Source organism: Mauremys mutica, chromosome 12 (genome assembly GCF_020497125.1).
Source record: "Mauremys mutica isolate MM-2020 ecotype Southern chromosome 12, ASM2049712v1, whole genome shotgun sequence".
NCBI lineage: Eukaryota > Metazoa > Chordata > Testudines > Geoemydidae > Mauremys > Mauremys mutica.
Window position 1 is genome coordinate 54802032 of NC_059083.1, and position 27908 is coordinate 54829939.

The 27908-nt window shown below is 46.6% G+C and overlaps 1 protein-coding gene across 8 annotated transcripts; it reads left to right on the top strand.

Moving 5' to 3' along the window:
• On the top strand, positions 1-27560 carry LOC123345409 (zinc finger protein 34-like). Of its 8 annotated transcripts, none has more exons than XM_044982259.1 (6): positions 1-467; positions 18217-18304; positions 18813-18918; positions 19843-19939; positions 20639-20752; positions 20974-27560. In XM_044982259.1, the coding sequence occupies exons 4-6, from the start codon at positions 19864-19866 to the stop codon at positions 22059-22061; spliced, it is 1278 nt and encodes a 425-aa protein (XP_044838194.1). In that variant the 5' UTR covers positions 1-467; positions 18217-18304; positions 18813-18918; positions 19843-19863; the 3' UTR covers positions 22062-27560. The 8 variants fall into 8 exon arrangements, with proteins under 8 accessions (XP_044838194.1, XP_044838193.1, XP_044838189.1 ...); XM_044982258.1 differs by having other exon boundaries at positions 18813-18876; XM_044982254.1 differs by lacking the exon at positions 18813-18918.
• Positions 27561-27908: the final 348 nt, after the last annotated feature.

Consider the following 27908-nt stretch of genomic DNA (forward strand, 5'->3'; position numbering starts at 1 on the left):
ATGAAGTCCCAGAATCGCAAAAGAGCTCCAGCGTGGACCAAACGGGAGGTACCGGAATATTTGAAAAAATCTCAAAGGGCATGAAGGACAGAGGCCATAACAGGGACCTGCAGCAGTGAAACTTTAGGAGCTGAGGCAACCCTACCAAAAAAACAGAGAGGCAAATGGCCGCTCTGGGGCAGAGTCCCAGACATGCCGCTTCTATGATGAGCTGCATACTATTCTAGGGGGTGCCCCTACAACTACCCCACCCCTGTGCTTTGACTCCGTCGATGGACTCTCATGCAACAGGGATGCGGATTTAGGGAATGAGGAAGAGGAGGAGGACATTGAAGTTAGCGCGCAGCAAGGACGCGGAGAAAACGTTTTCCCCGACAGCCAGGAACTGTTTATCACCCTGGACCCAGTACCCTCCCAACCCACCCAAGGTGGGCTCACAGACCTTGAAGGAAGCGAAGGCACCTCTGGTGAGTGTACCTTTGTAAATATTGTACATGGTTTAAAAGCAAGCACGTTTAATGATTAATTTGCCGTGAAGACTTGGGATGCATTCGCGGCCAGTACAGCTACTGGAAAAGTCTGTTAACGTGTATGGGGATGGAGCGGAAATCCTCCAGGGACATCTCAGTGAAGCTCTCCTGGATGTCCCCTTAATAAAATACAATTAAGCCTTTGCAAAAGGTTTCTGGGGAGGGCAGCCTTATTCTGTCCTCCATTACCATGCCAGGCCAGTAGCACGTAGTCTGGAATCATTGCATAACAAAGCATGGCAGCATATGGTTCTGGTGTTTGCTGGCATTCAAGCAACACCCTTTCTTTATCTTTCTTGTTATCCTCAGGAGAGTGATATCATTCATGGTCACCTGGTTGAAATAGGTCAATTTTATTAAGGGGACATTCAAAGGTGGCTGTTCCTGCTGGGCTGTTTGCCTGTGGCTGAACAGAAATCATCCCCGCTGTGTGCCACGCGGTTGGGGGAGGGGTGAAGCGATCATCCCAGAGAAAAAGGTGGGGTGGAGGGCTTTAGTTAGGTTTGAGCTGCACGTTAACCCGAAAACTGCAGCCCCTCCTTTTAAATGGCCAACCCATTTTAAATGGCCAACCCAACGGATGCTTGGTATGGGACATGAGGGCGCTGCTGTTTGAAACCATTCCCTCATGTTACGAAGGTTAAAGAAGCCAAAAGACTGTGGCTTACCATAGCTGCCTGCAAGCCGAATTCTGTTGCCCGCCAGCCCTGCGTGTGTGATCTCTCACACCAAACTGGCAGGCCCTCAATATAAGAGTCAAAATGTGACCTTGTAAAGAAAGCACACATGCTATGTAATGTTAACAGCTTGGTTCACTGTGGAAACGTGTACCCTTTGCTCTCTAAAATGTCTTTTAAAATACTACTCTCCCTTTTTTTCCTTCCGCAGCTGCAAATATTTCAATGCTCGCTATATTGTCTCCAGCCCAGAGGCTAGATTAGATTAGAAGGCAAAAAAAAAACCGCACTCACAATGACATGTTCTCTGAGCTCATGCAGTCCTCCCACACTGAAAGAGTCCAGCAGAATGTGTGGAGGCAGGCAATGTCAGAGTGCAGGAAAGCACAAAATTAACACGAGGACAGGAGGGACGAGCGAGAGGACAGGAGGGACCAGCGAGAGGAGATGTGGCGTCAGCGTGATGAAAGGAGGCAGGAAGCTCAGGCTACTCGAGGATCAAACTCATATTCTCTGGTGTATTGTTGAGCAGGACAGGCAGCAGGAGGCACACAGACCGCTGCTGTGGGAGGGATAGCTCGGTGGTTTGCTAATCCCAGGGTTGTGAGCTCAATCCTTGAGGGGGCCACTTAGGGATCTGGGGCAAAAATCTGTCTGGGGATTGGTCCTGCAAAGCAGGGGCTTGGACTAGATAACCTCCTGAGGAACCTACCAACCCTGATATTCTATGCTGCAGCCACTGTGTGACCAACCGCCCTCCTCCCCAAGTTCCATAGCCTCCTTACCCAGATGCCCAAGAACATAGTGGTGGGGTCACCGGCCACCCAACCATTCCACCCCAGAGGATTGCCCAAGCAACAGAAAGCTGGCATTCAATAAGTTTTGAAGTGCAGTGTGGCCTTGTCCTTCCCTCCTCCACCAATCCAACCCATTGCTTCCCTCCTCCCCCACCCCTTCTGGGCTACCTTGGCAGTTATCCCCCCATTTGTGTGACAAAGTAATAAAGAATGCATTAATTTTGAAAAACAGTGATTTTATTGCCTCTGCAAGTGGTGATCAAAGGGGGAAGAGGGGAGGGCGGTTTATTTACAGGGAAGTAGAGTGAACCAAGGGGGCAGGTTTTTATCAAGGAGAAACAAACAGAACTTTCACACCATAGCCCCCTGACCAGTCATGAAACTGGTTTTCAAAGCTTCTCTGATGCGCACTGCTATGCTCTTCTAATCACCTGGTGTCTGGCTGTGCATAATCAGTGGCCAGGTGATTTGCCTCAACCTCCCACCCTGCCGTAAATGTCTTCTTACTCTCACAGAGATTGTGGAGCACACATCAAGCACTAATAACAATGGGAATATTGGTTTCGCTGAGGTCTAACCGAGTCAGTAAACTGCACCAGCGTGCTTTTAAATGTCCAAAGGCACATTCTACCACCATTCTGCACTTGCTCAGCCCATAGTTGAACAGCTCCTGACTACTGTCCAGGCAGCCTGTGTATGGCTTCATGATCCATGGCATTAACGGGTAGCTGGGTCCCCAAGGATAACTATAGGCATTTCAACATCCCCAATGGTTATTTTCTGGTCTGGAAAGTAAGTCCCTTGCTGCAGCCATTGACACAGACCAGAGTTCCTGAAGATGCGAGCATCATGTACCTTTCCCAGCCATCCCACATTGATGTTGATGACACGTCTCTTGTGATCCACCAGTGCCTACAGCACCATTGAAAAGTACCCCTTTCGGTTTATGTACTTGCTGCCTTGGTGCACTGGTTCCAAGATAGGGCTATGCGTTCCGTCTACCACCCCACCACAGTTAGGGAATCCCATTGCAGCAAAGCCATCCACTATGGCCTGCACATTTCCCAGAGTTACTACCCTTGATAGCAGCAGGTCAAAGATTGCATTGGCTACTTGGATCACAGCAACCCCCACAGTAGATTTGCTCACTCCAAATTGATTCCCAACAAGCTTCCAGAGGGCTATCGTCACTCGCTTGTGAACTGTGAGGGCTGCTCTCATATTGCTATTCTTGCGCTTCAGGGCAGAGGAAAGCAAGTCACAAAGTTCCATGAAAGTTTCCTTACGCATGTGAAAGTTTCGCAGCCACTGGGAATCATCCCAGACCTGCAACACTATGTGGTCCCACCAGTCTGTGCTTGTTTTCTGGGCCCAGAATCAGTGTTCCATGGCATGAGCCTGCCCTTTTGTCACCAGGATGGACAAATTGCTGTGGCCCATGCTTTTAGCAAAGTCTATGTCCATGTCCACATCACTCTTGTGACTGCCCTGCCATCGCTGCCGTCGCCTCCTCGCCTGCCTTTGCCTTTGGTGCTGCATATACTGCAGGATAATGTGCGTGCTGTTTACAGTGCTCATAACTGCTGCGGCGATCTGAGCGGGCTCCATGCTTTGGCATCTGCGCGGAAAAGAGGCACGAAACAATTCTCAGCTGTTGCTCTCAGTAAGGGAGGGGCGACTGATGACTGTAGCTATTCCACGGTTCCCGCAGTCTCCGCCAACCATTTGAATTCTGGGTTGAGCTCCCAATGCCTGATGGGTCAAAAACATTGTCATGGGTGGTTCTGGGTACATGTCGTCAGTCCACCCCACCCCCCATGAAAGCAACGGCAAAAAATAGTTTCTCGCCTTTTTTCACTGTCACTGGGTGCTGCTGGCAGACGCGGTACTTCAGTGCTACACAGCAGCATCCCCTTGCATTGCGGATGGCAGATGGTACAGTATGACTGGTAGCTGTCATCATCGTCCCATGGGTGCTCCTGGTTGGCCTCGGTGAGGTTGATTGGGGGCACCCGGGCAGACATGGGTGCTCCTGGCTGGCCTCGGTGAGGTCAGTCGGGGGCGCCTGGACAAAAATGGGAATGACTTCAGGTCATTCTCTCTTTAAGTTTTGTGTTATGGAGATTCAGTCCTGCCTGGAATATCATGCCAGCTGGAGGCTTCTGCCTCAGGCTGCTCTCCCAGTCGGCAGCACTATGCGGTTGCACCTACCCCAGCCTACCTCTTGCTCCCATGGCTCATGAAGCCTGGACAGTAGTAAGGAGGAGTCCAAATATAGGCTGGGCAAGTGCAGAATGCTGGTTCACTCTACTTCCCTGTAAGCCAACCCCCGCCCCTGCCCCTGATCTCTGCTTGCAGAGGCAATAAAGTCAGTGTTGTTTCAAATCCATGCATTCTTTATTAATTCATCACATAAATGGGGGGATAATGGCCAAGGTAGCCCGGGAGGGGTGTAGGAGGAGGGAAGCAATGGGTGGGGTAGTTGTTGGGGCACCCCCTAGAATGGCATGCAGCTCATCATTTCTGCGGGATGTCTGGGGCTCTGACCTGGAGTGGCCGTTTGCCTCTCTGGTTCTTTAGTAGGCTTGCCTAATATTCCAGGCAGGACTGAATCTCCATTAGACAAAACTTAAAGAAGAGAATGACCTGGGGAGTCATTCCCATTTTTGTCCAGGCGCCCCGACCGACCTCACTGAGGCCAGCCAGGAGCACCCATGTCTGCCCAAGCATCCCTGACTGACCTCACCGAGGCCGGCCGGGAGCACCCATGTCTGCCCAGGCACCCCTGACTGACCTCAGTGAGGTCGGCCAGGAGCAACCAGGAGACAGCAGCAGACGGTACGGTATGCAAAGGCAAGGAATTGAGTGGACTCCATCCTTGCCGTGGTATGTCGTCTGCATGGGTAACCCAGGAAAAAAGGCGAGAAATGATATTTTGCCATTGCTTTCACCGGGGGGGGGGGAGGGGGCTGACACTATGTACCCAGAACCACCCACGACAATGTTTTTGCCCCATCAGGCATTGGGAGCGCAACCCAGAATTCCAATGTGGGGGGCGGCGACTGTGGGAACTGTGGGATAGCTACCATAGTGCAATGCTCCGAAAGTCTACACTAGCCTCGGTACTGTGGACGCACACTGCCGACAATCCGCTTAGTGGGGACACACGCAAATGACAGTATCAAATCAATTTCTAAAAAATCAACTTATGTTAATTTGAACTAATTTTGTAGTGTAGACAAACCCTGAATTGCCCCCTTCTTAGCTCCCTTGTTCTCAGTGCTGCATGTGCTAAGTTTTCCCATTGTCAGCTTCCCTGGTCTAAGCACTGGCATGTAACAAGCTTTCCCATTCTCAGTTCCCCTGGTATCCTTGCTTGGTGACTGTGTCATGATGAGTTCCCTCATTGCTTGCTGATTTCATGTGAGTCCTGTGTGTCTGTACCATGGACCGAGTTTTACCATTCTCATCTGCCCTGGTCTCAGTGCTGTGTGTCAGTTTCATGCACTCATTTCCTATGCTCATCATCCCTGGTCTGAGTGGTGTGTGTATGTGCCAAACTCCGCATTTCCACTTCTCTGGTGCCGTGGTTTTAGCATTATGTGTTTGTACCATAAGAACATAAGAAGAACATAAGAACGGCCGTACCGAGTCAGACCAAAGGTCCATCTAGCCCAGTATCTGTCTACTGACAGTGGCCAATGCCAGGTACCCCAGAGGGAGTGAACCTAACAGGCAATGATCAAGTGATCTCTCTCCTGCCATCCATCTCCATCCTCTGACGAACAGAGGCTAGGGACACCATTCTTACCCATCCTGGCTAATAGCCATTTATGGACTTAGCCACCATGAATTTATCCAGTCCCCTTTTAAACATTGTTATAGTCCTAGCCTTCACAACCTCCTCAGGTAAGGAGTTCCACAAGTTGACTGTGTGCTGCGTGAAGAAGAACTTCCTTTTATTTGTTTTAAACCTGCTGCCTATTAATTTCATTTGGTGACCCCTAGTTCTTGTATTATGGGAATAAGTAAATAACTTTTCCTTATCCACTTTCTCAACATCACTCATGATTTTATATACCTCTATCATATCTCCCCTTAGTCTTCTCTTTTCCAAGCTGAAGAGTCCTAGCCTCTTTAATCTTTCCTCGTATGGGACCCTCTCTAACCCCCTAATCATTTTAGTTGCCCTTTTCTGAACCTTTTCTAGTGCTAGAATATCTTTTTTGAGGTGAGGAGACCACATCTGTACACAGTATTTGAGATGTGGGCGTACCATGGATTTATATAAGGGCAATAATATATTCTCAGTCTTATTCTCTATCCCCTTTTTAATGATTCCTAACATCCTGTTTGCTTTTTTGACCACCTCTGCACACTGCGTGGACATCTTCAGAGACCTATCCACGATGACTCCAAGATCTTTTTCCTGACTCGTTGTAGCTAAATTAGCCCCCATCATGTTGTATGTATAGTTGGGGTTATTTTTTCCAATGTGCATTACTTTACATTTATCCACATTAAATTTCATTTTCCATTTTGTTGCCCAATCACTTAGTTTTGTGAGATCTTTTTGAAGTTCTTCACAATCTGCTTTGGTCTTAACTATCTTGAGCAGTTTAGTATCATCTGCAAACTTAGCCACCTCACTGTTTACCCCTTTCTCCAGATCATTTATGAATAAATTGAATAGGATTGGTCTTAGGACTGACCCTTGGGGAACACCACTAGTTACCCCTCTCCATTCTGAGAATTTACCATTAATTCCTACCCTTTGTTTCCTGTCCTTTAACCAGTTCTCAATCCATGAAAGGACCTTTCCTTTTATCCCATGACAGCTTAATTTACGTAAGAGCCTTTGGTGAGGGACCTTGTCAAAGGCTTTTTGGAAATCTAAGTACACTATGTCCACCGGATCCCCCTTGTCCACATGTTTGTTGACCCCTTCAAAGAACTCTAATAGATTAGTAAGACACGATTTCCCTTTACAGAAACCATGTTGACTATTGCTCAACAGTTTATGTTTTTCTATGTGTCTGACAATTTTATTCTTAACTATTGTTTCGACTAATTTGCCCGGTACCGACGTTAGACTTAATTGCCGGGATCACCTCTAGAGCCCTTTTTAAATATTGGCGTTACATTAGCTAACTTCCAGTCATTGGGTACTGAAGCCGATTTAAAGGACAGGTTACAAACCTTAGTTAATAGTTCCACAACTTCACATTTGAGTTCTTTCAGAACTCTTGGGTGAATGCCATCTGGTCCCGGTGACTTGTTAATGTTGAGTTTATCAATTAATTCCAAAACCTCCTCTAGTGACACTTCAATCTGTGACAGTTCCTCAGATTTGTCACCTACAAAAGCCAGCTCAGGTTTGGGAATCTCCCTAACATCCTCAGCCGTGAAGACTGAAGCAAAGAATCCATTTAGTTTCTCCGCAATGACTTTATCATCTTTAAGTGCTCCTTTTGTATTTTGATTGTCAAGGGGCCCCACTGGTTGTTTAGCAGGCTTCCTGCTTCTGATGTACTTAAAAAACATTTTGTTATTACCTTTGGAGTTTTTGGCTAGCCGTTCTTCAAACTCCTCTGTCGAAGAAAAACTCAGTTCTCGCTTTTTGTTTGGGTGCAGCAAAATCAAATTCTTTATTATTTCTCCAGTAATTACCATGGAGGGAGAGAGTGCCATAGGACACAGGGTCACCCCAGTCCTGGACAGGTCTCTCAACTGGTAAACAATTACATCAAGCCTTTATACCGTTGTTTCAGACAATTTCTAGCAATAATACAGACAGTAAAAAGCAACAAATACATTTTGTTTATACATAAGCTTTTCTGCTATCTCACTAGAAAAACAAGACTGCAAGACTGCATATTGCAAGGTCGTAATAACTTTCACACAATTCACTCTGTCTTACATTATCTTGCTTCCTCACGTCACCAGGGTCACAGTTAACCTAACTCATGCTAACTAACATTCATTAAGATCTCTTCAAAACCTTGTTAATTATTTACTGGCTTCCACACTCCCCCCTTTTGTACTTCTAGTACAACAAACAATTTCAACTCTCAATTCGCATGAAACCATGGACTTCAGATTCTACAGCAAACATGTCAACCGTCATGGGACGTAATGACAATGCATGAGTAGCATGAACATGAAAGGTATTGCTATTCTTACGTTATTTACAACAACAACAACAATAATATAATCCTAAATTAACTAACAACGTTACAAACAATAACAATCCCATAGGAATAATATAATGGGGCTGTTGTACAATTGCGAACACAAAGCACAAAACATCATACCTAGTACATAAAGTAAACACTCTATAAGCTGTATGAAAGACATTCCTTCCATCTTGATATATATTCTAAAGCATGGGAATTTGCCCTTGCAATTCAGAGATTCTTTGAACCTTTGGTAACAATGAAAGCAAATTTTGAAACTGATCAGGCACTATTCTAGTCCAATCAAAATATACCTAAAATCTAAGAGCTACCTGCAACATTCTATCTGCATTCTATCTGCATTCTATCTGCAGGCCAGTAAATGATATAATTGCCTGCAGCAGTGGTAAGATCAATATGTATATCTTGTCAGGTGTTATTCTAGGGGTACTGTCTATAAATCAGGTAGGTATACCAGGTGGTCTAATTTCCCAGATGTCTCGGTAAATAATTCAGTTCCACATGCATCCTCCCCATGGACCCAGCAGGATTCGGTATGTGGGAGCCCACACCCCCTAAATGGTCCATATGCTTGGAAGGAGCACTGTGAATGTCCACACTTCCATCCAGAAAGTGTCCAAGTATGTCTTCATGACCACAGATCAGATGGTACTCCTGACGTGTCTGTAAGGGCAGTGGGCCAAGTCTGGTACAGATCCCACTGCAATGCCTTCCCAGCCTCAGTGATATGCAATACCATCTCTGTCAGTAACTTCTGGGTCATAGAACTAAGGGCTGAAATGACATGTAACTCACCAACTCCAGCCTGTACTTAAGATAGCTGAGCTTCAAAAATAAGACTAGTGGCCTTTTCTAGTTGCCCCAATTTCTGATCATGTTCTTGGCCTTTAAGAATAGTCCAAATGGCTACTACACTATTGGCTCCAGCCCACAGGGATCTGGTCAATTCCCTTTTTGTCCAGAGGAAATAACCCAGGCCTTTTGTTGTGCTAATCTAATGGTAGCCCCTTGTGAGCAATCTGGGTATGTAGAAAACTGGATAAGGGCAATGTCAGTTAAAATCCAATTAGGGAGGGCAATACATACTGAAGTATTTATCCAGAACACAGGGCGCAGCCTGTAGAATAAACCTCAAAATCCAATTAATACCACAGTCCCAAGCATGGGTCCCACAAATTTCTTCCTGCCAGTATGTAATTCTTTGTTTCTTCACCAGGGTCAGTTCTCAGTGTCCTTTTCAGTCAGGAATTCCTGGACTTTGGCAATGTCAGTGGAGTGAGTGTTTCTTCTTCTTTCCCAAAACAATCGAGGTTTAGCATCCTACAGGGGAGAGGTTGCCAGCACATATCACCCTGTAATAGCTGTGCTTTTTCTAGAAAAGTCTAAAGGCACAGTTGGTCTGTCAGTGGACAAGGGAGAGGTTGTCCAGAAGCACAGTAGAACTAGAAGAAAGAATAGGCTAATCATCAATAGGAAAATTCTTCTGATGTGGAGGGGTCTTTTTGCAGTGAGAATCCTGGGTCCAAGCAGTCAGTCTGTGGCACTTTACAGCGGTGTCGGTAGTCAGCAGGACTTGGAAAGGGCCTTTCCAGCATGGAGCCAAGGCAGTCTTTCGCTGATGGATCTTTATGTAGACCCAGGCTCCTGGTTCCAACGAGTGGCAAGGTTGCACAGGATCCTTTGGTAGTGCTTCCATCACCTGTGTATAAAAAAGACTTAACACATTTCATTAGTGCCTGACAATATTTAAGCATTATGTTATCCAGCAAATGAATGTCCATCTGAGCTGGGGTTAGTGGGGGTGCAGTTGGTAGTCAGCATTGGGTGTTCTGTCAAATTTCATGAGGGCTGAGTCCAGTCGTTCGATTGGGAATGGCTCTCATACACATCAGTGCCAAAGGAAGGGCATCTGGCCACTTTAAGTGTGTCTCAGCACAAATCTTGGCCAGTTCATTTTTTGTAAATCCCGTTCCGGCGTTCCACTGTCCCAGCAGACTGTGGGTGGTGAGGGCAGTGAGTTGCACATAACTCCTTTACAATCTGTCCAGTAAAGTGAGTTCCACGACCACTGTTGATAGTCACAGGGATGCCAAAACGTGGTACAAAATCTGTAAGCAAAGACATCTACTGTCCTGCAGGGAAAAGCTTCAACCCAAGTGGTAAATACATCAACTAAAACTAATACATATTCATAACCACAACATTTAGACATTTAAATAAAATCAATCTGAATATTTACAAAAGGTCCCCAAGGAGGAGAGTGGGCTGGCCGCTGCACACCAATCTCGTGTAACTGCAGCAAGCATTCCCCCCCCTTCTCTTGGTAGGCAGCCAAGCGGTGTCCTTGACTGGGGCCAGCGCATGTTAGCCATTCTCTTCTTGGCTTTTTTTTTTTTTTTTTCATTTAACCTACAAAGGAAACTTTTACTCTTCAATTATACACCTTTTTCATACCATGAACACATAAACAGTACTGTTATACAGTACAGAAGTATTATCATTCAATGTATGCCACATATACCCTTTCACTAAAATAACCTTATTACAGAACTTTGGAAGAACAAGCCAGGAGAAGCACACCCACTTTGAGAAGTTCACTTAATATAACTTCTAGGCCAATAGCTATCCACCATCCCCAGCCCTCTGGCTAAAAGTCTGAGGTAGCCAGAAGGATCCCTTGTACAATATGGGGAGTGGGTTAACTTTTCATGTCCTCGCTTCCAAAGACTGTCAGTATGCAAATTTTAACAACAATTCTCAATTAAAAGATTTGGCCAATGTAGTTTCTTTCCCTTACTTAAGAAAATGTATTAGACTTTAGTATATCACATTTTCTGATGTAACCAAACACTTTGTATTCTAAATTGAACAAAACAAGTATCTGCATCTCAATCCAACATTTCCGCTTGATATCAAATCAGACCATCTCATGAAAATATTAAACACAACAATTCTGGCCACGAAAAAAAACACAACAAGACAGAACATAGAACACACAACATAATTTTTTACTGTGCCAGTAAATCAAGGTACGTTGAATGCTGTGCAGCTGGCATTAGTTTTCTTTGATTATCTGAAAGACAAAAACAGAGGTCCACCCCGTCTGGGCAATTAAATACTTAAAATATACAAATACTCTTGTTGATTCTAGGCAAAACAGAGGAATTACCCCATATTTTCTCGTATGTGTTTCTTAGACAGCCTTGGTTTCAGCGGCCTTTACCTTATCAGTTAGTTAATTTGCAGTAACACAGATTATTTCTGGCTTGCTTTTTATTTCTTTTAACTCCTGCTTTTAAACACTGAAAGAAAACATCACCACTTATAGTGCCTGTAGAGCCTAATAAAATTCCCATTACATAGCACTGTATACATTCTTCAACTGATTTAACAAAATTGTTCATAGCCAAATGATTGCAATCTAATAAGTTCTTTGCCTGAATTTATTTACAAACATTTCATAGACACCAAAAACTGTTCTCTTAAAAATCACTTGCTTTTCCCTTCCAACAGCCACTTTTATCAACTCAAATCACCATTCCAAATATCCTCTTGAGTATTTGAAATCCTCATGCTTATATTCACTTACTCCTTCTTTCCACTACACCCTCAAAAGTTTCCAACCTGTTTTCCAAATCTCTTTGTCTGTCGCCTGTCCGCCTGGGCCCGATCCTTTTTTCCTCACTGAATCGTCCCGTCCATGGACACGAGCTTGTTCCACAACCAGTTCTTAGCTAGGAGGGTGGGCTTCACAACTAGCCCCCACCCTTCTGGTCTTGTCCCCAAAACATTTTTACTCACAAGACTACCTGAGTCCTCCCTAGTAAGGCTTGCCACCTGGGCAAAAATACATGGCCATTCACTTAACACATAATCCAAACCCCTTTGGGGGTCTACCCAGAGACCCACCCATTTGTCTGCTGACACTTAAACAGAAAAGAAAATTACACAGAAAGCAGAGAAAATTACAGTCTAAGCCAAATTTTTCTACTTCTATTATATTGTCCGCTACGGGGGGGGCGGGACTGTAAAAATCTCAGGACAACCTCAGAGCTTCATCGCACACATGGCTTCCACCCTGAGGAATTACGAACGAGAAGTTCAGTTCCGCTCACACACCTAACGCCCAAATGAACAGAGCAGAAAAACATCAGTAACCGGTTAAACAAAACAGAGCCAAAGCTAAATAGTGCACCAAAACCAAATAGTGTTTCCTTATTCTATTAGAGCTCACCTATAATCATGCTATTCTTAACACATAACACCAACAGTACCAAACAAAGCAAACATAAACTAACAAGGGTAAAACAGATAGATGGTGTAAATTCTACAGTGCCCCCCATTCTTAATTGCTCACCAAACTGTGACAAATTCCTGTTACTAATTATCCCTTATGTCAGGTGATCAAACTGACATTGCAGGACGGGGGGGGGGGGTAGATAGAGAAATCACACCATATAACCAAATTTTAAAGCTTCATTAAAATAATAAAACAACAATGGAGAGTGTTGGGAATGCTCCCACATCACTCGGGAAAAATATGAATGCCCCAAGCCTTAAACCACTTTAATACTCACACATGTCTCACTGGGAAGTTAAGCTTTGCAAATATAATTCCAATTCTGTAACTCCTGCTGTTGGTTTGCCTCAGTTTCTATTTTCCACAAGCAGCTGGGGCTGAAAGCAGTTTTTCTTTGCACTTAGCATAGTCCGCACTAATTCATGACCTTGAAGACAAAACAACTTCTCCTTTATCTCAGGGCTAAGCCGAATTTCAAATTAACCCGTTCCTAGACAAATTGCTCACACTGTGTCAGAGGTTTTTCTCTGTGATTAAAGCTCCACTGAGATATATGATCTTATCTAGATTGAAGGTACCTTCTAATGGGCATTGTTTAAATGAATTTTCACGCGTGTACAGATTCCAATCATTTAAATACCTGCAGGTTTTAGGACCATAATGTACGTACATGTAATATGCTGGGGCACCCTTAGGGGGTAAGGTGGAATATTTAGACTGTCCCTTACCCATTTTCCACTTACACACACAGAGAGGGTGTCCTGTCCGTGCTAGCGGCTCAAAAACCAAGGAGATGATCAGACTGTCAGTAGCCCACACGGAAGGGAAAGGGGAGGGAAGATGGGTTCACACACCCCTAGACCTAGGCAGCTTCCTTGCCGAACTATGCCAGGCTGAGTCAGCCCACCGTGGGTCGGATCTCCTAAAGATCCACTAGTTACCGGGCTAGCCCGGTAACAGCCACTCACACTGGTGTACACACACACACACCAAGGCCTCTTTTTCTTCCTTTTTCTTTTTTTTTTTTTTTTTTTTTTTTTTTTAACCATGATGCATCTTTACCTGGTCCGGACCAATACCATGAGGCGGTATGACAACCCCTCTTGAGGCGGTAAAAACCCCTCAGCACCGGTGCATTCTAATGCATTTACCTATGCATTACCTTATGCATTACCTTATGCATTTCCTTGGCGAACTCAGCAGTTCCCAGTACTGCTATAAACTAACCTTATTGGGGCCTCTCCCCAATACCACTTTGCATCTGATCCTGCTGCACAGTCAATAAGTTCAGATGGCGTGAGCCCAACAGAGACAGACGTCCTCACGGAAAGTCCTCCTCCGATACCCCAATAGAGATTTCAAAAGGTCTCATACCTCTCATGTGGCGCCATGGGGTTCGAAGGGGAATGATCCGTAGTAGTTGTCTGTGGGTCCGTGGGCGTTGCCATCCCGGACGAGCCCCCAAATTGTCGAAGAAAAACTCAGTTCTCGCTTTTTGTTTGGGTGCAGCAAAATCAAATTCTTTATTATTTCTCCAGTAATTACCATGGAGGGAGAGAGTGCCATAGGACACAGGGTCACCCCAGTCCTGGACAGGTCTCTCAACTGGTAAACAATTACATCAAGCCTTTATACCGTTGTTTCAGACAATTTCTAGCAATAATACAGACAGTAAAAAGCAACAAATACATTTTGTTTATACATAAGCTTTTCTGCTATCTCACTAGAAAAACAAGACTGCAAGACTGCATATTGCAAGGTCGTAATAACTTTCACACAATTCACTCTGTCTTACATTATCTTGCTTCCTCACGTCACCAGGGTCACAGTTAACCTAACTCATGCTAACTAACATTCATTAAGATCTCTTCAAAACCTTGTTAATTATTTACTGGCTTCCACACCTCTTTGGCTTTTCTTATTACACTCTTGCACTTAAGTTGGCAGTGTTTGTGCTCCTTTCTATTTGCCTCACTAAGAACATAAGAACATAAGAAAGGCCGTACCGGGTCAGACCAAAGGTCCATCTAGCCCAGTATCTGTCTACCGACAGTGGCCAATGCCAGGTGCCCCTGAGGGAGTGAATCTAACAGGCAATGATCAAGTGATCTCTCTCCTGCCATCCATCTCCATCCTCTGACGAACAGAGGCTAGGGACACCATTCTTACCCATCCTGGCTAATAGCCATTTATGGACTTAGCCACCATGAATTTATCCAGTCCCCTTTTAAACATTGTTATAGTCCTAGCCTTCACAACCTCCTCAGGTAAGGAGTTCCACAAGTTGACTGTGCGCTGCGTGAAGAAGAACTTCCTTTTATTTGTTTTAAACCTGCTGCCTATTAATTTCATTTGGTGACCCCTAGTTCTTGTATTATGGGAATAAGTAAATAACTTTTCCTTATCCACTTTCTCAACATCACTCATGATTTTATATACCTCTATCATGTCCCCCCTTAGTCTCCTCTTTTCCAAACTGAAGAGTCCTAGCCTCTTTAATCTTTCCTCATATGGGACCCTCTCTAAACCCCTAATCATTTTAGTTGCTCTTTTCTGAACCTTTTCTAGTGCTAGAATATCTTTTTTGAGGTGAGGAGACCACATCTGTACACAGTATTTGAGATGTGGGCGTACCATGGATTTATATAAGGGCAATAATATATTCTCAGTCTTATTCTCTATCCCCTTTTTAATGATTCCTAACATCCTGTTTGCTTTTTTGACTGCCTCTGCACACTGCGTGGACATCTTCAGAGAACTATCCACGATAACTCCAAGATCTTTTTCCTGACTCGTTGTAGCTAAATTAGCCCCCATCATGTTGTATGTATAGTTGGGGTTATTTTTTCCAATGTGCATTACTTTACATTTATCCACATTAAATTTCATTTGCCATTTTGTTGCCCAATCACTTAGTTTTGTGAGATCTTTTTTAAGTTCTTCACAATCTGCTTTGGTCTTAACTATCTTGAGTAGTTTAGTATCATCTGCAAACTTTGCCACCTCACTGTTTACCCCTTTCTCCAGATCATTTATGAATAAATTGAATAGGATTGGTCCTAGGACTGACCCTTGGGGAACACCACTAGTTACCCCTCTCCATTCTGAGAATTTACCATTAATTCCTACCCTTTGTTCCCTGTCCTTTAACTAGGATTTGACTTCCACTTTTTAAAGGAAGTCTTTTTATCTCTCACTGCTTCTTTTACATGGTTGTTAAGCCACGGTGGCTCTATTTTAGTTCTTTTACTGTTTTTCTTATTTTGGGGTATACATTGAAGTTGGGCCTCTATTATAGTGTCTTTAAAAAGGGCCCATGCAACTTGCAGGGATTTCACTTTAGTCACTGTACCTTTTAACTTTTGTCTAACTAACCCCCTCATTTTTGTATAGTTCCTCCTTTTGAAATTAAATGCCACAGTGTTGGGCAGTTGAGGTGTTCTTCCCACCACAGGGATGTTGAATGCTATTGTATTATGGTCACTATTTCCAAGCGGTCCTGCTCCACTCAGGATTAAATCTAGAGTTGCCTCTCCCCTTGCACAGATTGTCCCTTTTCTTAGCTATCTTGTTGGTCTCACCTCTGTTTGTCTGTGGCATACTCTGAGTTTACCAGATCTTGGTCTCAGAACTGAGTGCCTGTGCCATGCACTGAATTTCCCCATTCTCTGTTCCCCAGGTCTCAACACTTTGTTTCTGGTCTGTACATTGAGTTTTCCTGTCCTTAGCAACTCAGGTATTAGTGCTTTGTTTCTGTGACATGCACTGAGTTTCCCCATTCTCAGCTCTACTGGTCATTGTTTGCAAGGCCATGGCAGCAAGGGTGAAGTGATATGCTCTTAAAAATGGAGTCCTCTGTGTGTGATACTGGACAAAACCACATCTGATTTTATCTCAGTACTGGACAGCGGAAAACCCATACCCTACCCCATACCCCCGATTGTCTGTCTTAAAACTGAATGAATGGCCTGCCTGTGTAAGAACTCTGCAGTAACACACACAAACTAATCTGGCCCTTCATAGGCTTGGTCTCTATAGACATTGAATTAAATGCTGAAGCAGGAGGATTAATATCCCTGCCAAAATTATCTTTTTTTGTAATGATTTTGAAAAATTTCAAACCTTTAAAATATCGTTTAAAAAGATATTCTGGGTGTTTTTCCTTATTTGTTTAATTTTATATTTCAACTCTAGGAGCAAAGAAGGCTGGTCACACATAAAGGCTGGGGGACTGTTGTATCCTTGACAGCAGTGCTTCTGGGTAGAATTTAGGATTCTTGGTGGAATCCAGCTGAACACAGGCTCCTGGTGTGATGCTGTGTTGCTAAGAGAATCAGTATAATCCTTGGAGGTAGAAGCAGGGAAATACTGAGTAGGAGTAGACAGGTGGTATTGTCTGGATATAGGGCATCAGGGAGACCATTACTGGACACACTGTCCACTTCTTGTGTTCTCACTTCAACAAGGATGTTGAAAACCTTAAAATGACAAAGAAAAGAACCACCAGAATTATTCAAGGTCTGGAAAACCTGCCTCAGGGCGAAAGACTTACAGAGATCCATCGGTTCGTTTTATTCAAGTGAAGGTTAGGGGGTGACTTGATCCTGGTTTATAAGTACCTACATGGGGAGATTCATGTGGGTTCTTTATCCCAGCAGAAAAACGCCTCTTGCATTGAATTACTCCCCAGGAAGAGGAGGGAGGGGAAAGGGCCCTCGTCTGGTACCACTAACTGTGGCCACCAGAGGGCCCTGGCTATTGTCGCTTGCTGACTATGGACAGTTCTTCCAGTGGGTGTTTCCCTGTCTGAGGATACCGGGTTTGAGCTTCCTGGGTCAGAGGCTGCTGCTGCCTCCATTGTGAGTCTGGATTCTTTTCCAGGCTGAGCCGTAGCTGCTCCACGGGGTTTGTGGGGGGAGAGCCCTTTCTTAGCATCCCTCTGGGCACAGCCGGGGGGACTTTCTCCGTTTTTTTTTTGTTGCTGCTCCGCTGGCACCCCCCACCCCACCCCTGTGTCCTGATATTTCACGTCTCTCATCTAGACTCCCTATCCGAGGGAGCGGGGGTCTGCGAGTCCCAGAGCTGCTGCCCTCCCTGATGCCCCCAGACTCTGCTCCCCTGAGCGCCTGCAGGAGCCGAGCCAGCTCCGGGGAGCGAAGGCCCCGGGCCGGGCCAGGAACCGAATCTCCCAGCTCGAAAGGAGGTGCGGGAGGGAGACAGGGGGAGAGACTGGCAGGGGCAGCAGGAGCGATCAGTGGGGAGGGAGGTTCCCAGCTCCCAGCCCTGCCCAGCCCCATTCCCTGCAGCACCCCGGGGCACATTGACTTTCCTGGGACAAGGTGAGGGGCAGGGAGAGGAAAAGCCAGTTCCTGCCTCTGCCTGGTGCCCGCGCCGCTGGGGGAATGTGCTGCTCTGGGGACAGTGTCAGGGGGATTCCCCAAAGCGGCTCCTTCGATTCTGCTCTTTTCTAGTGTTTGGCTCAGGGACTCTGCTACGGAGCGGGTGGCCGGCCGGCCGGCCGGCGGGGGGGGGGGGGGGAATGGCTCGGTGGGGTTAGTCCTGGTGGGAGAGGCCGGGTCGGTGACTGAAGCGTGTTCTCAGCACTGCAGAGTCCCGTGTGTCTGTTTGCAGGGAAAGAGCCTGTGATGAATGGGGCTGTGAAATGCACCAAAGCCCCTTCTGAAATCTCCCCACTGGCCCTTCTTGCCCTGATAGGCTGCAGAACCACGTCAGCGCTTGGCTCCAGATCGCCCCGTGTGCCGGGGAACGGGAAAGGGACATGGCTGCAGCGGATCATGCTCAGGTAGGGGATCTATCCAGGGGAAGTGGGTTGTGGCAGGAGGAGTAACCACAGTATGGAAGTGGGAGGGTTAGTGCATTGGGTGAGGAATTTCCTCATTGGGCTGTGTTTAAATGGAGGCAGTGTGGCCTAGTGGCTAGCGTACCTGACGGACACGTGGGAGACCTAGCTTCTATTCCCAACTATGCTGCTGGCTTGCAGCCTGGCCTTGGGCAAGTCACTTCCCCACTCTGTGCCTCAGTTTCCCCATCTGTAACGTGGGGATAATGATGCTGAGCTCCTATGTAAAGTGCTGTGGGGGGCGTAGCATAAATTTAGATGGAACAAAGGGGCCAAAGAGGTTTACGTAACCCAGTCCTTGTCTAACGTTAAACAAGGGCCAGGGCTTGGTGTACAGAGATCTCACCACTAAACACCTTTTGAACCTTCCATTATAGATACAACATTTGACATGTAAAGTGCTAAGTGAGGCCTTCATTTTAATGACATCCCATCTTCCCTTTTGCTTTAGCTGGAGAGGATTTTAGAAGGAAAAAGCCCCTTGTCTCGCAGTCTCTTACCTGGTATCAGAGACGGTAATAACTATTCTTTAGGGGAAAGAGAAGAAGTTAATTGAGGTGGGCTGGAGCTGTTGTTAAAGTCTAATCCCATTTCACTGGGATTCCGGTGGGAACGGTACGGGTGGTGATGTTATGTGGGTCCCTTTCTCTGTCCCGGGCCGGTCAGGACAGCTCTCAGGATCAGGACAAAGAGTGTCCAGGATCCTGGGAAAGGGTGGAGGTGGTGGGCAGGGTGGTGAAGCTTACCCCACTAGCCTCTGTCTGTTCTTTCCGACTTGTCCTCACACAAAGGGAGTGGTGAGTGGACATGGTATTTTGTCCACTGATTAGGTCCAATATCTGAAACACTAATTTTGGTTCATTAGTTTCCAGCTCCACGTCAACCGTTTTTAACAAGCATTAGTTTCGGGAGCCATTGGATTACATCAGCATGGTCTTTTCGGTTTAGACCAAACCAGTCTCAGTCTGGTTTCCTTGTACCAGTTCCCATCACCATTTGTTATTACAGGTTATTGTGAAGTCTTATGAACTCACACTCATGTTTAGGCTCAGTTCTCCCCACAGAGGGTGAGGGAGGGGGCAGGGGATGGGACAGAGGTGGGGTGTAATGGCCACTCCTCCAGCCTAGCTGTTCAGAGAAGGCCATAGGAAGTGGCCTCCGAACAGCCAGTGAGGCGGCGGCCTAGGTGCAGCCCCCAAGCTGGAGAGGCTGGAGAGCTGGGCGCACAGGGAGCGAGAGGGAGGCGGATTCTCTCCTGTGGAGCAGGGGAGGTTCTGATCCGGTAACAGTGCAGGGGCAGGTCTGTGTGGGTTATGGCGGGGGTGATTTGGGAACATCCTGAGGGGCTGGTGTGCAGGGGATGTAACCAAAGGCCTGTGGGAGCTGCGGCAGATGGTGAGGGAGGCTGGGACAGGCTATGGCTGAGCTAGTGCGCTTGCGGCTGGCAGCAGGCACTGAGCGGGGGACACTTGCTGTTCCAGGGGTCGGTTACCTTCGAGGAGATGGCTGTGTATTTCCCTGAGGGGCAGTGGGCTCTGCTGGATCCACGTCACAGAGTTCTTTACAGGGACCTCCTGGGTAAGGATTCATTACCCCTCAGGTATCAGGAGCTGAGCATCCCTGAAATTCCCACAGTGGGTTCTGATCTGGTCCCCTAGCGTTCAGGAGGAACAGCCCCATAGTCCCCAGACCCCATGTGGGAGAGACTGTTCCTGCACAGGATTGGAGATCCAGGGACTTAATGATGGTGCTGTTCTCCCTGTAACCTGGGCTCCCAAGTGGGACAAACTCACTGTCTCCCCTACTTCCCAGGGCAGATTCCACCTCTGGGACCTCTGTCCCATCAGGGATGGACATGTGTCTCCTGACTCTGCTCTGCCTGAAGCCCCACTGGCCAGAGTTTTGCTGGTAGGTAACCACCTAAAGATGCAGACAGGCACTGAGTGAGATTTTCAAAATCTCCTCAGTGTCTAATGTCTAACTTCCATTGTGCTTCTACAGAATCCCACTAGGCCCCTGTCTGTGACTGTAGTTGTCTAAACCTCTTTAGAAATCTTGCCCAAGTTCCCTGTCTGTGTAGATCCCTGAGCTCACTTCAGGGGACACAGCATGTCTCCCCTAGATGCTGGCCTTTCCCAGTGGGCTCTGGGTGCATTTTCCTGTCTGTTCACATGAAATCTCCCTGCAACAAAGAAAAGGGCTGGGCACCCTGCAGCAGCCTTCCCAACCTACAAACAGAGAATGTATGTGAGCCCACTTGCTTTTTCCCCTGAGCAGGGTTTCCTGTTCCCAAGCCCAGTGAGATCTCCCGGCTGGACCGAGGGGAAGAGCCATGGGGCCCAGATCTCCAGGGCTGTGAAGAAAGGGGTATCCTGAGAAGCAGCCACACAGGTGAGGGATTGCTTCAGTAAGCTCCTAGCCCAGTTTTATGTCCTCATGGCAGAGGTCATGCATGGGATTCCAACAACCCTGTCTGCTGCCTGGCTTACCCCCTTCCCCTCTCTCCTCTGGGGAAGGATTTGGGGGGATTTGGTTCCTGATATTGATTTGTTTCACCCCTTTTTGTGTCAGCCTCTCTGAGTACTGAGTGCTGTCTGGATTCTCTGTCTCAGCAGGAGACGGGATGGGCAGTGAGAGTGAGGAGGAGAACTCTCAGCTGGAAGGTCCTGAGCTAGTGCAACCACATAGGAGGATGTCAGGAAGAGCTGAAGGGAACATTTCCCAGAGCCCTGAGCAGGGAGAAGCCTGGGAGAGTCAGCACAGACTGCAAAGGCAGCCAGGAACCCAGCCAGGGAAAGGATTGGATAAATCGTGTCACAGGCCCGTGGACACCACCCACCAGAGAATCCCCAATGAAGAGAGACCGACCATCTGTGAGGAATGTGGCAGAAGCTTCAGTCGCAGCTCAAACCTGATTGTCCATCAGAGACTCCATGCCGGAGAGAAACCCTATAAATGTCTGGACTGTGGGAAAAGCTTCAGCCGGAGCTCCCACCTGATCACCCATCAAAGACTGCACACAGGAGAGAAGCCCTACAAGTGCTCCAACTGCGGGAAAAGCTTCAGTGACAGCTCCACCCTCATCACCCACCAGAGACTCCATACTGGAGAGAAACCCTACAAATGCCCTGACTGTGGGAAAGGCTTCAACCAGAGCTCCAACCTCACTTCCCACCAGAGAACCCACACAGGGGAGAGACCCTACAAGTGCCCTGAGTGCGGGAAAAGCTTCAGTGTCAGCTCCTACCTCATCAGGCACCAGAAAATTCACACGGGAGAGAGACCCTACAAATGCGAGGAATGTGAGAAGAGCTTCAGTCAGAGCTCCAGTCTTATCAACCACCAGCGAGTGCACACTGGAGAGAAACCCTATAAGTGCATTGATTGTAACAAATGGTTCAGGAACAGCTCAGACCTGATTAGACACCAGAGAACCCACACAGGAGAGAAACCATATCGGTGCCCAGACTGCGGGAAAAGCTTCAATCGCAGCTCGAACCTCATGACACACCAGAGGATCCACACGGGAGAGAAGCCCTATGAATGCCCCGAGTGCAGGAGGAGCTTCACCGTGAGCTCAGCCCTGATCAAACACCAGAGGACTCACCGGGAGGAGAAGCCTTACGACTGCCCTGATTGCGGGAAAAGCTTCATTCGCTGCTCCAATTTTCTTACGCATCGGAGAATCCACACAGGGTAGAAACTGGCATCCCCTGATATCCCTGCCCCCGCCCCATGCCAGCTCAGAAGGAGCCGCTTTGAGCCAGGGTCAGCCTGGCTGGCAGACTCCAGGGAGCTGCTGCTCAGTGGGGTCTGGGAATCTGGTTTGGGGGCACAGAGGACTGGGGCAGATGGTTATTTCTAGGAAGGGAGGGATTGTTTTGTTTTGGATTTCAAACACTTTTATAAACACAGTCCCACTCATGCAGCCTCAGCAGGCGGCACCATGCCAGGCAGCTTTACCCTGCCTGTCCTTGTGGTGAGGAGGATGCCTAAAAAGCAGTGGTTACGCTAATAAACATGTCTATGAGCTCTATCGATGTTACGTTCATACAATGTGCCTGGGGAGGTTACACAAATCAAACTGGCCGTGGAAAAGCAGACTCATACTCAGAGATTCATTACGTTTGAAAGACTGTGCTGAATTAATGGCATTTGAAGTATACATTTGGATTCAGACGCCCCCAGGAAAGTTTATCTATGCACTGGTTTCACCTGATAAGTAACAAAGAATTCAAACGTATGTCTGCTCTGGCCCAGCAACAGCTCGGTCATTCTAGGTGTCGGGAAGTGTGTTCTTGAGTTCATAGAAGCCTGTAAATGATGTAAATGTATATTGTGTTCTGTGTGGCAATAGCCAGCTGTCACAGAGTCATAGGATCTGGTCTGGTCCCAGCCTATCATCAGCCCCGTGGGAGTGACCCCTTTAATGTGCCCATCCCAAGGACCCACACAGCTCCACAGGGGCAGGCCTGTGGCCTCCATGACTCCCAGACTGGGCCTTCGGCACCAGCAATCCCTATCTGCGGCTCCCTGCAGCGAATCCAGCCCAGCCAGAGTCCTGCAGGGCACAGTGCTCTCAGTGACACCAAGCGGCCCTTTCAATAGAAGGTGACAATTCGTTAGTTACCTGGCGTATAGAATCTGAAAGTCCTTACGTTAGCACAGTGGGGCAAAGGTTAACACATGGTCCATGCTGTCTACATCAGTGCAACCAGGCAGTATTTGTTTCGGTCTCCATTTCTCCTCTCAATGTCATCCCAGGTGAGAGCTCCAGACTCTTTGTAAAAGTCAGGAGTTATCCCAGTATCCTGACGCTAGTTCGACCCATTGTTCTTGAGCTGGAGCCTTTGCGCTGTTTCTCCGCTGAGAGGTGGGGGTAAAACTCCTTCCTTTTGGTCTGGTTCCTGGGTCTGAATGTCCTGGCATTTAAAAAAGGGTCGGTTTCAGCCCATCCTTTAATGTCCCAGTCACTCACTGCACCCCAGTCAGCTACATGACACAGCATCTCATGTCTGCTGCTCTGCCGCAAGAGCCACATTTTGAACCCTTTTGCACCCACTGGGTGGCTATGCAGAGTACGGAGGGAAACTGAGGCTCGCCCAGGAACCATAAATAATTACAGAAAATTCCTGCTTTGTCACACCAGCCTCACCCTGGCTGTTTAGGATTAAAATTTAGTTAGTAAATGTGACTTGGGGATTTCTTACACTAGCTCAGCATAGAGCTACTTTGTTAGGAAGATGTATGTGCATACCCCAAAGAGGAGCTGGCAGCCTGTAGGCGGACTGATGGGCACTCATCACAGCTCAGTCACAGATGACACTTGCTTGAATTTGGGTGGTTTTATAAATCATTGTTTTATCACTTGGTGAAAGCAACATTGGAGCTTCCAGTACACCACGACTGGGATTGCAGAGTATTTATGGTAACACCTTCTGCTGAACTGCCATAGAAATAACTTTGATACCATGGGGCTATGTTAATGTGAGATATCTCTGTGAAAGGAAGAGGCTTGGCTCTGAATTGTCATTGTTGCAAGGCAAATTTAAACTGAATTGACATGTTAGTGACCAAGTAATTGTTTAAAGGTTGCCTTTTAAGAATGACTCTTTGTTGAGCTGCCACTCACAGTCCCATAACTTTGGGTTACAAAGTTTGACTGGTAAATTGATCCAGCCCTGTACTAAGGATTCAGTGTTGTAGTAAAAGCCCCCACTCCATGCTAGAGTACGTTTCCTATTGATTGGTAAATCTGTGTGGTTTGATTTGTTACTTGTTAGTGAGTGGGGGTGGGTGTTAACACCATATCTTAACATTTTTTGTTGTAACTTCGTGCACTCTGCCCTGTTCATCTTCAAGTTCTGTTTTGAGTACTAAAGCTGATTAATAAGAAGCTTCTCATCTGTACGTCAGCTAAGCAACATGAAATCCAACGAATTCCAAACAAACGAAAAACAGTAGGGAGATAAACCAACCTCCCCTGCAAAAGGTGCATCTTCCTCCCTGTGAAGAGCTCTGTCAAATTAATAGGCCATCCACCCAGCTGAAGCACAATGAGCAGGAGAAAGTATTACCAATACTGGAATGCACTATGTTATCATTATGGTTAAGAGTGAACAGTCTATGGCAATAAATAGGCAGTTCTCACCTCTCAGCTCCAGACACCAGTGATGTTCCAGTGGGTTCTCCAAAACAAGAAAGGTAAATTCTGCAAAATCCTCAGAATGCTCTGATGCGCAAAATTCTACTCCAGATTTCTAGTGTCTCCTGCTGCCTCCATCCCTGCAGCAATGTTCAGTATGTGACATAATGTACTCAGCAAGAGATTCTCTCTGCCCCATGGGGATAATACTCTCAAGTGGGACTGGAGACATGGATGTTGTTGGAACATGCTCCTGCCTGCAGGAGAATCTTCCAGCAGCCACAGGGTTAACCCAGTAATGCTGAATGCTCTGGTTATTGCTAAGGAGGGAAGGCTTCTTTCTCTCATCAGTCATTGGGGTCTTGTACATTTCGAAGCCAGGCCCATTAACTACACTAGTTCCATTGTAGTTAGCTTGTTATTTCACTTTTTGGGTATAGGCAATAATCACAAAAATATATTTTAAAAAATCACTTCAGAGTCAAGACACTATAAATACTTTGAAGCTAATTCTCTGAAATATAAAAATACCTGATTGACTGAAGATGCAACAAAAGTGATACCACCAAGAGATTCCATTTAAAAGTTAATCTGCTGCTTGTATGAACTTATGGTAATGATGGGCGAAAAGAAGATCACAGTAATTATAGTCACTGAGGTATGAGGGAATCTAGTTTGCCTACCTTGAATTGGAATATGATAGAATCAGTGAGGTAAGGCCTGGTCTACATAGGAAAGTTTTCACAGTGAATGTTTTTCTGCTTTATCTGTACCAGTATAACTATGGTGAAAGGATGTGTCTATACTGTTTTGTTTACTCTGGCTTAAGTTAGTTCCCTTATGAATCATTGTGGATAGAGGAAGAGGATGAGATCAAGCAGTTACTTCTACATTCAGTTTTCCCACAGTGGCTTCAGTTGCTGGAGAACCTCTTCTGTTCATGGCCCCTTAGCACTGATGGGTGGTACAGGACAGTGCTGCAGAGCTGGGATGAACTGCAGTAGCCACAGAACTTCAAGCTGCAGAAGTCTATTTCCCTAGACATCTGCGTGGAGCTCGCCACCAAGTTGCAGCGCCAACCTGAGAGTCCCCCTCAGCGTAGAGCAGATGTGGCCATCAGCATCTGGAAGCTCCCAAGTCCCGACAACTGTTGTTCAGTAGCTAGCCAGTTTGGGAGATCAATTGTCGGGACTTTTTGTCATGTAGGTGTGCACTGCTAGCCAATGCACAGGAGACTATTGATGGCCTTGCATAGCTGAGGTTCCCAAATTGTACAGGAGGCCTTGATCAAACCCATCTGACGATCCCATCCCCCTCTCACCAGATCAGTATTGTTTATTGACAAGAAGGGGTATTTTTCCATGGTGCTGCAAGGCCTGATTGATTGCCATGGGATGGGGTGGGCAGGTCCATGATGTGAAGGTCTTCAGAAACGCAGCTCTGTTTTCTGCAAAGAAAAAGAGAACGTCTGCTCCCATGGCCATTATGGATATTGGTGGTATTGTTCATATGTTCGAAGGCCAGAAGGGACCACTGTGATTATCTAGTCTGTTCTCCAGTATAACACAAGCCAGAGTCTTGCCCCCAAATACTTCCTACAGCAGAGCTATTAGAAAAAACATCCAATCTCAATTTAAAAATTGTCAGGGATGGAGAATACACCATGACCCTTGGTAAATTGTTCCTTTGGTTAATTACTCTCAGTGTTAAAAAATGTATAGTGTTGTGATTCCTTCTGTCATTTTGGGAGACCCAGCTTACCCTCTGCTTCCCTGGCTTATGAATCATTTCCTGGAGACAAGGGCAGGAGAAAGGAGCTGTTTGACTGTACCCTGAATAGCTGAAGAACGACTGTGGAGAGGGTGGTTGGAAGACTCAAGGACAGGAGGAGAAGACCCCTGACATGGCTGAAGGCTGCTGAATAGTATCTGCCTAGTGATAGGCACTTGCTCGGTTTGCACAACATCTGGGAGAGCCAAGGGGAGATCCTCACTGATGGCTGTTAAGTAAAGATGATGGCACTTTCTGTACCTTATGAACAGCCAGCCCCAAGTGGTCAGGGGCACAGGGTCAAGGATGGGTTGTGGTAGGAAATGAATGTCCTGTAGCCAAGGAAATGAATGCAGGGTGTTTGTGTAAAGACCTGATTAAGAGTTGGTGTTACTGGGGGCAGCCACACCTCAGTGAAAGTTTTCAGTCGAGTTGTACATAACATTTATGGATTTAATGTAACCATGCAAAGTGACAACCAATGGATGTGTGGCAGAACATGCCCAAAGTGCTGAGTGCATGCACATGGCTGTGCTGATGGGCTCACAACAAATGTGTATGTCGGACCTGTTCTCCTTGTTTGGTGGGTAGAATGGAGCAGGCAGGTCCTGCCATTTGGGGAAACAAAAAAAGGCTCCCAGTATCCTGTGTTCTCCACAAGTTGCAGGACAGGATGGGTTGCTGGCTGTGACCATAGCACCACAATGTTCTCCAGCAGAGCTGTTTGCCTCTGTCCAGCATCCTTTCCTGCCTGTCCTCTTCTTTGTCCAGGATCTCCCTTGGGAGCCTCTCTGCCTGCTGCGGAGACCTCCCGCTGCTCTTCTGTCTTCTTGGTGGGATGCAGTCACAAGGTCCATGAACATGTCCTCCCTTGCTCTCTTTTTTTCCTTCAGATGTTTGCTTGGGTTCTGAGGGGAATCACAACCAGTGCCCTCACTTCCTGTTCCTGTGCCTCAGAACTCAGTGTTCTGAAGAGAGATTGGCTGTCTGGTGTGATCACCTCCTGGTTTGTGTCCTTAGGGTACTTGGGTGCCTTCCATGCTCAGCTCCAAACTGTTCTGAACCCCATGATAGAGTTTGGTGGTGGCATCCATTGCAAAAATTTGGTCCTGCTCTTCATATAGGGCAGGCCCTGGGAGCATGGCTGCAGGTCCCGTTCTCATCCCTTGTGTTCTGACAGCTCTGTCCTTTGCCTTGGCAGAGTGCTGGGCCATGTCTCGGGACTGACCTGTCTCCAGCATGGGCTCTGCCAGTTGAAATGAGTAAATAAAGGATTTTTCAGTTTGAAAATTTGAAAAAAAGTTTGGTTTTGGATCGAATGGAATGTTTTTGAAATTTTTGGCAAATTGAAACATCAAAGAGTTTTTGAGCTGAGTCAAAATGAAACATTTTGTTTAGATGTGACCTGAAAGTTTTCAATTTGGTTTTGACAAAACCCTAGGGAATACCTGATTAACAAAATGGCTGAGGGGATACAGTGAAGGCCACCTCCCTTATAACCTTTCAGCAAGTGGTTAGGGACCTCCCTGGATATGTGGTTTCAGTTCCCCCCTCTGTCTGATATGGAGCAAAGATCTGAATTTGGGGGTCTCATACTGCAGGAGCGTGCTCTGCTCACTGGCTAAAGGATAG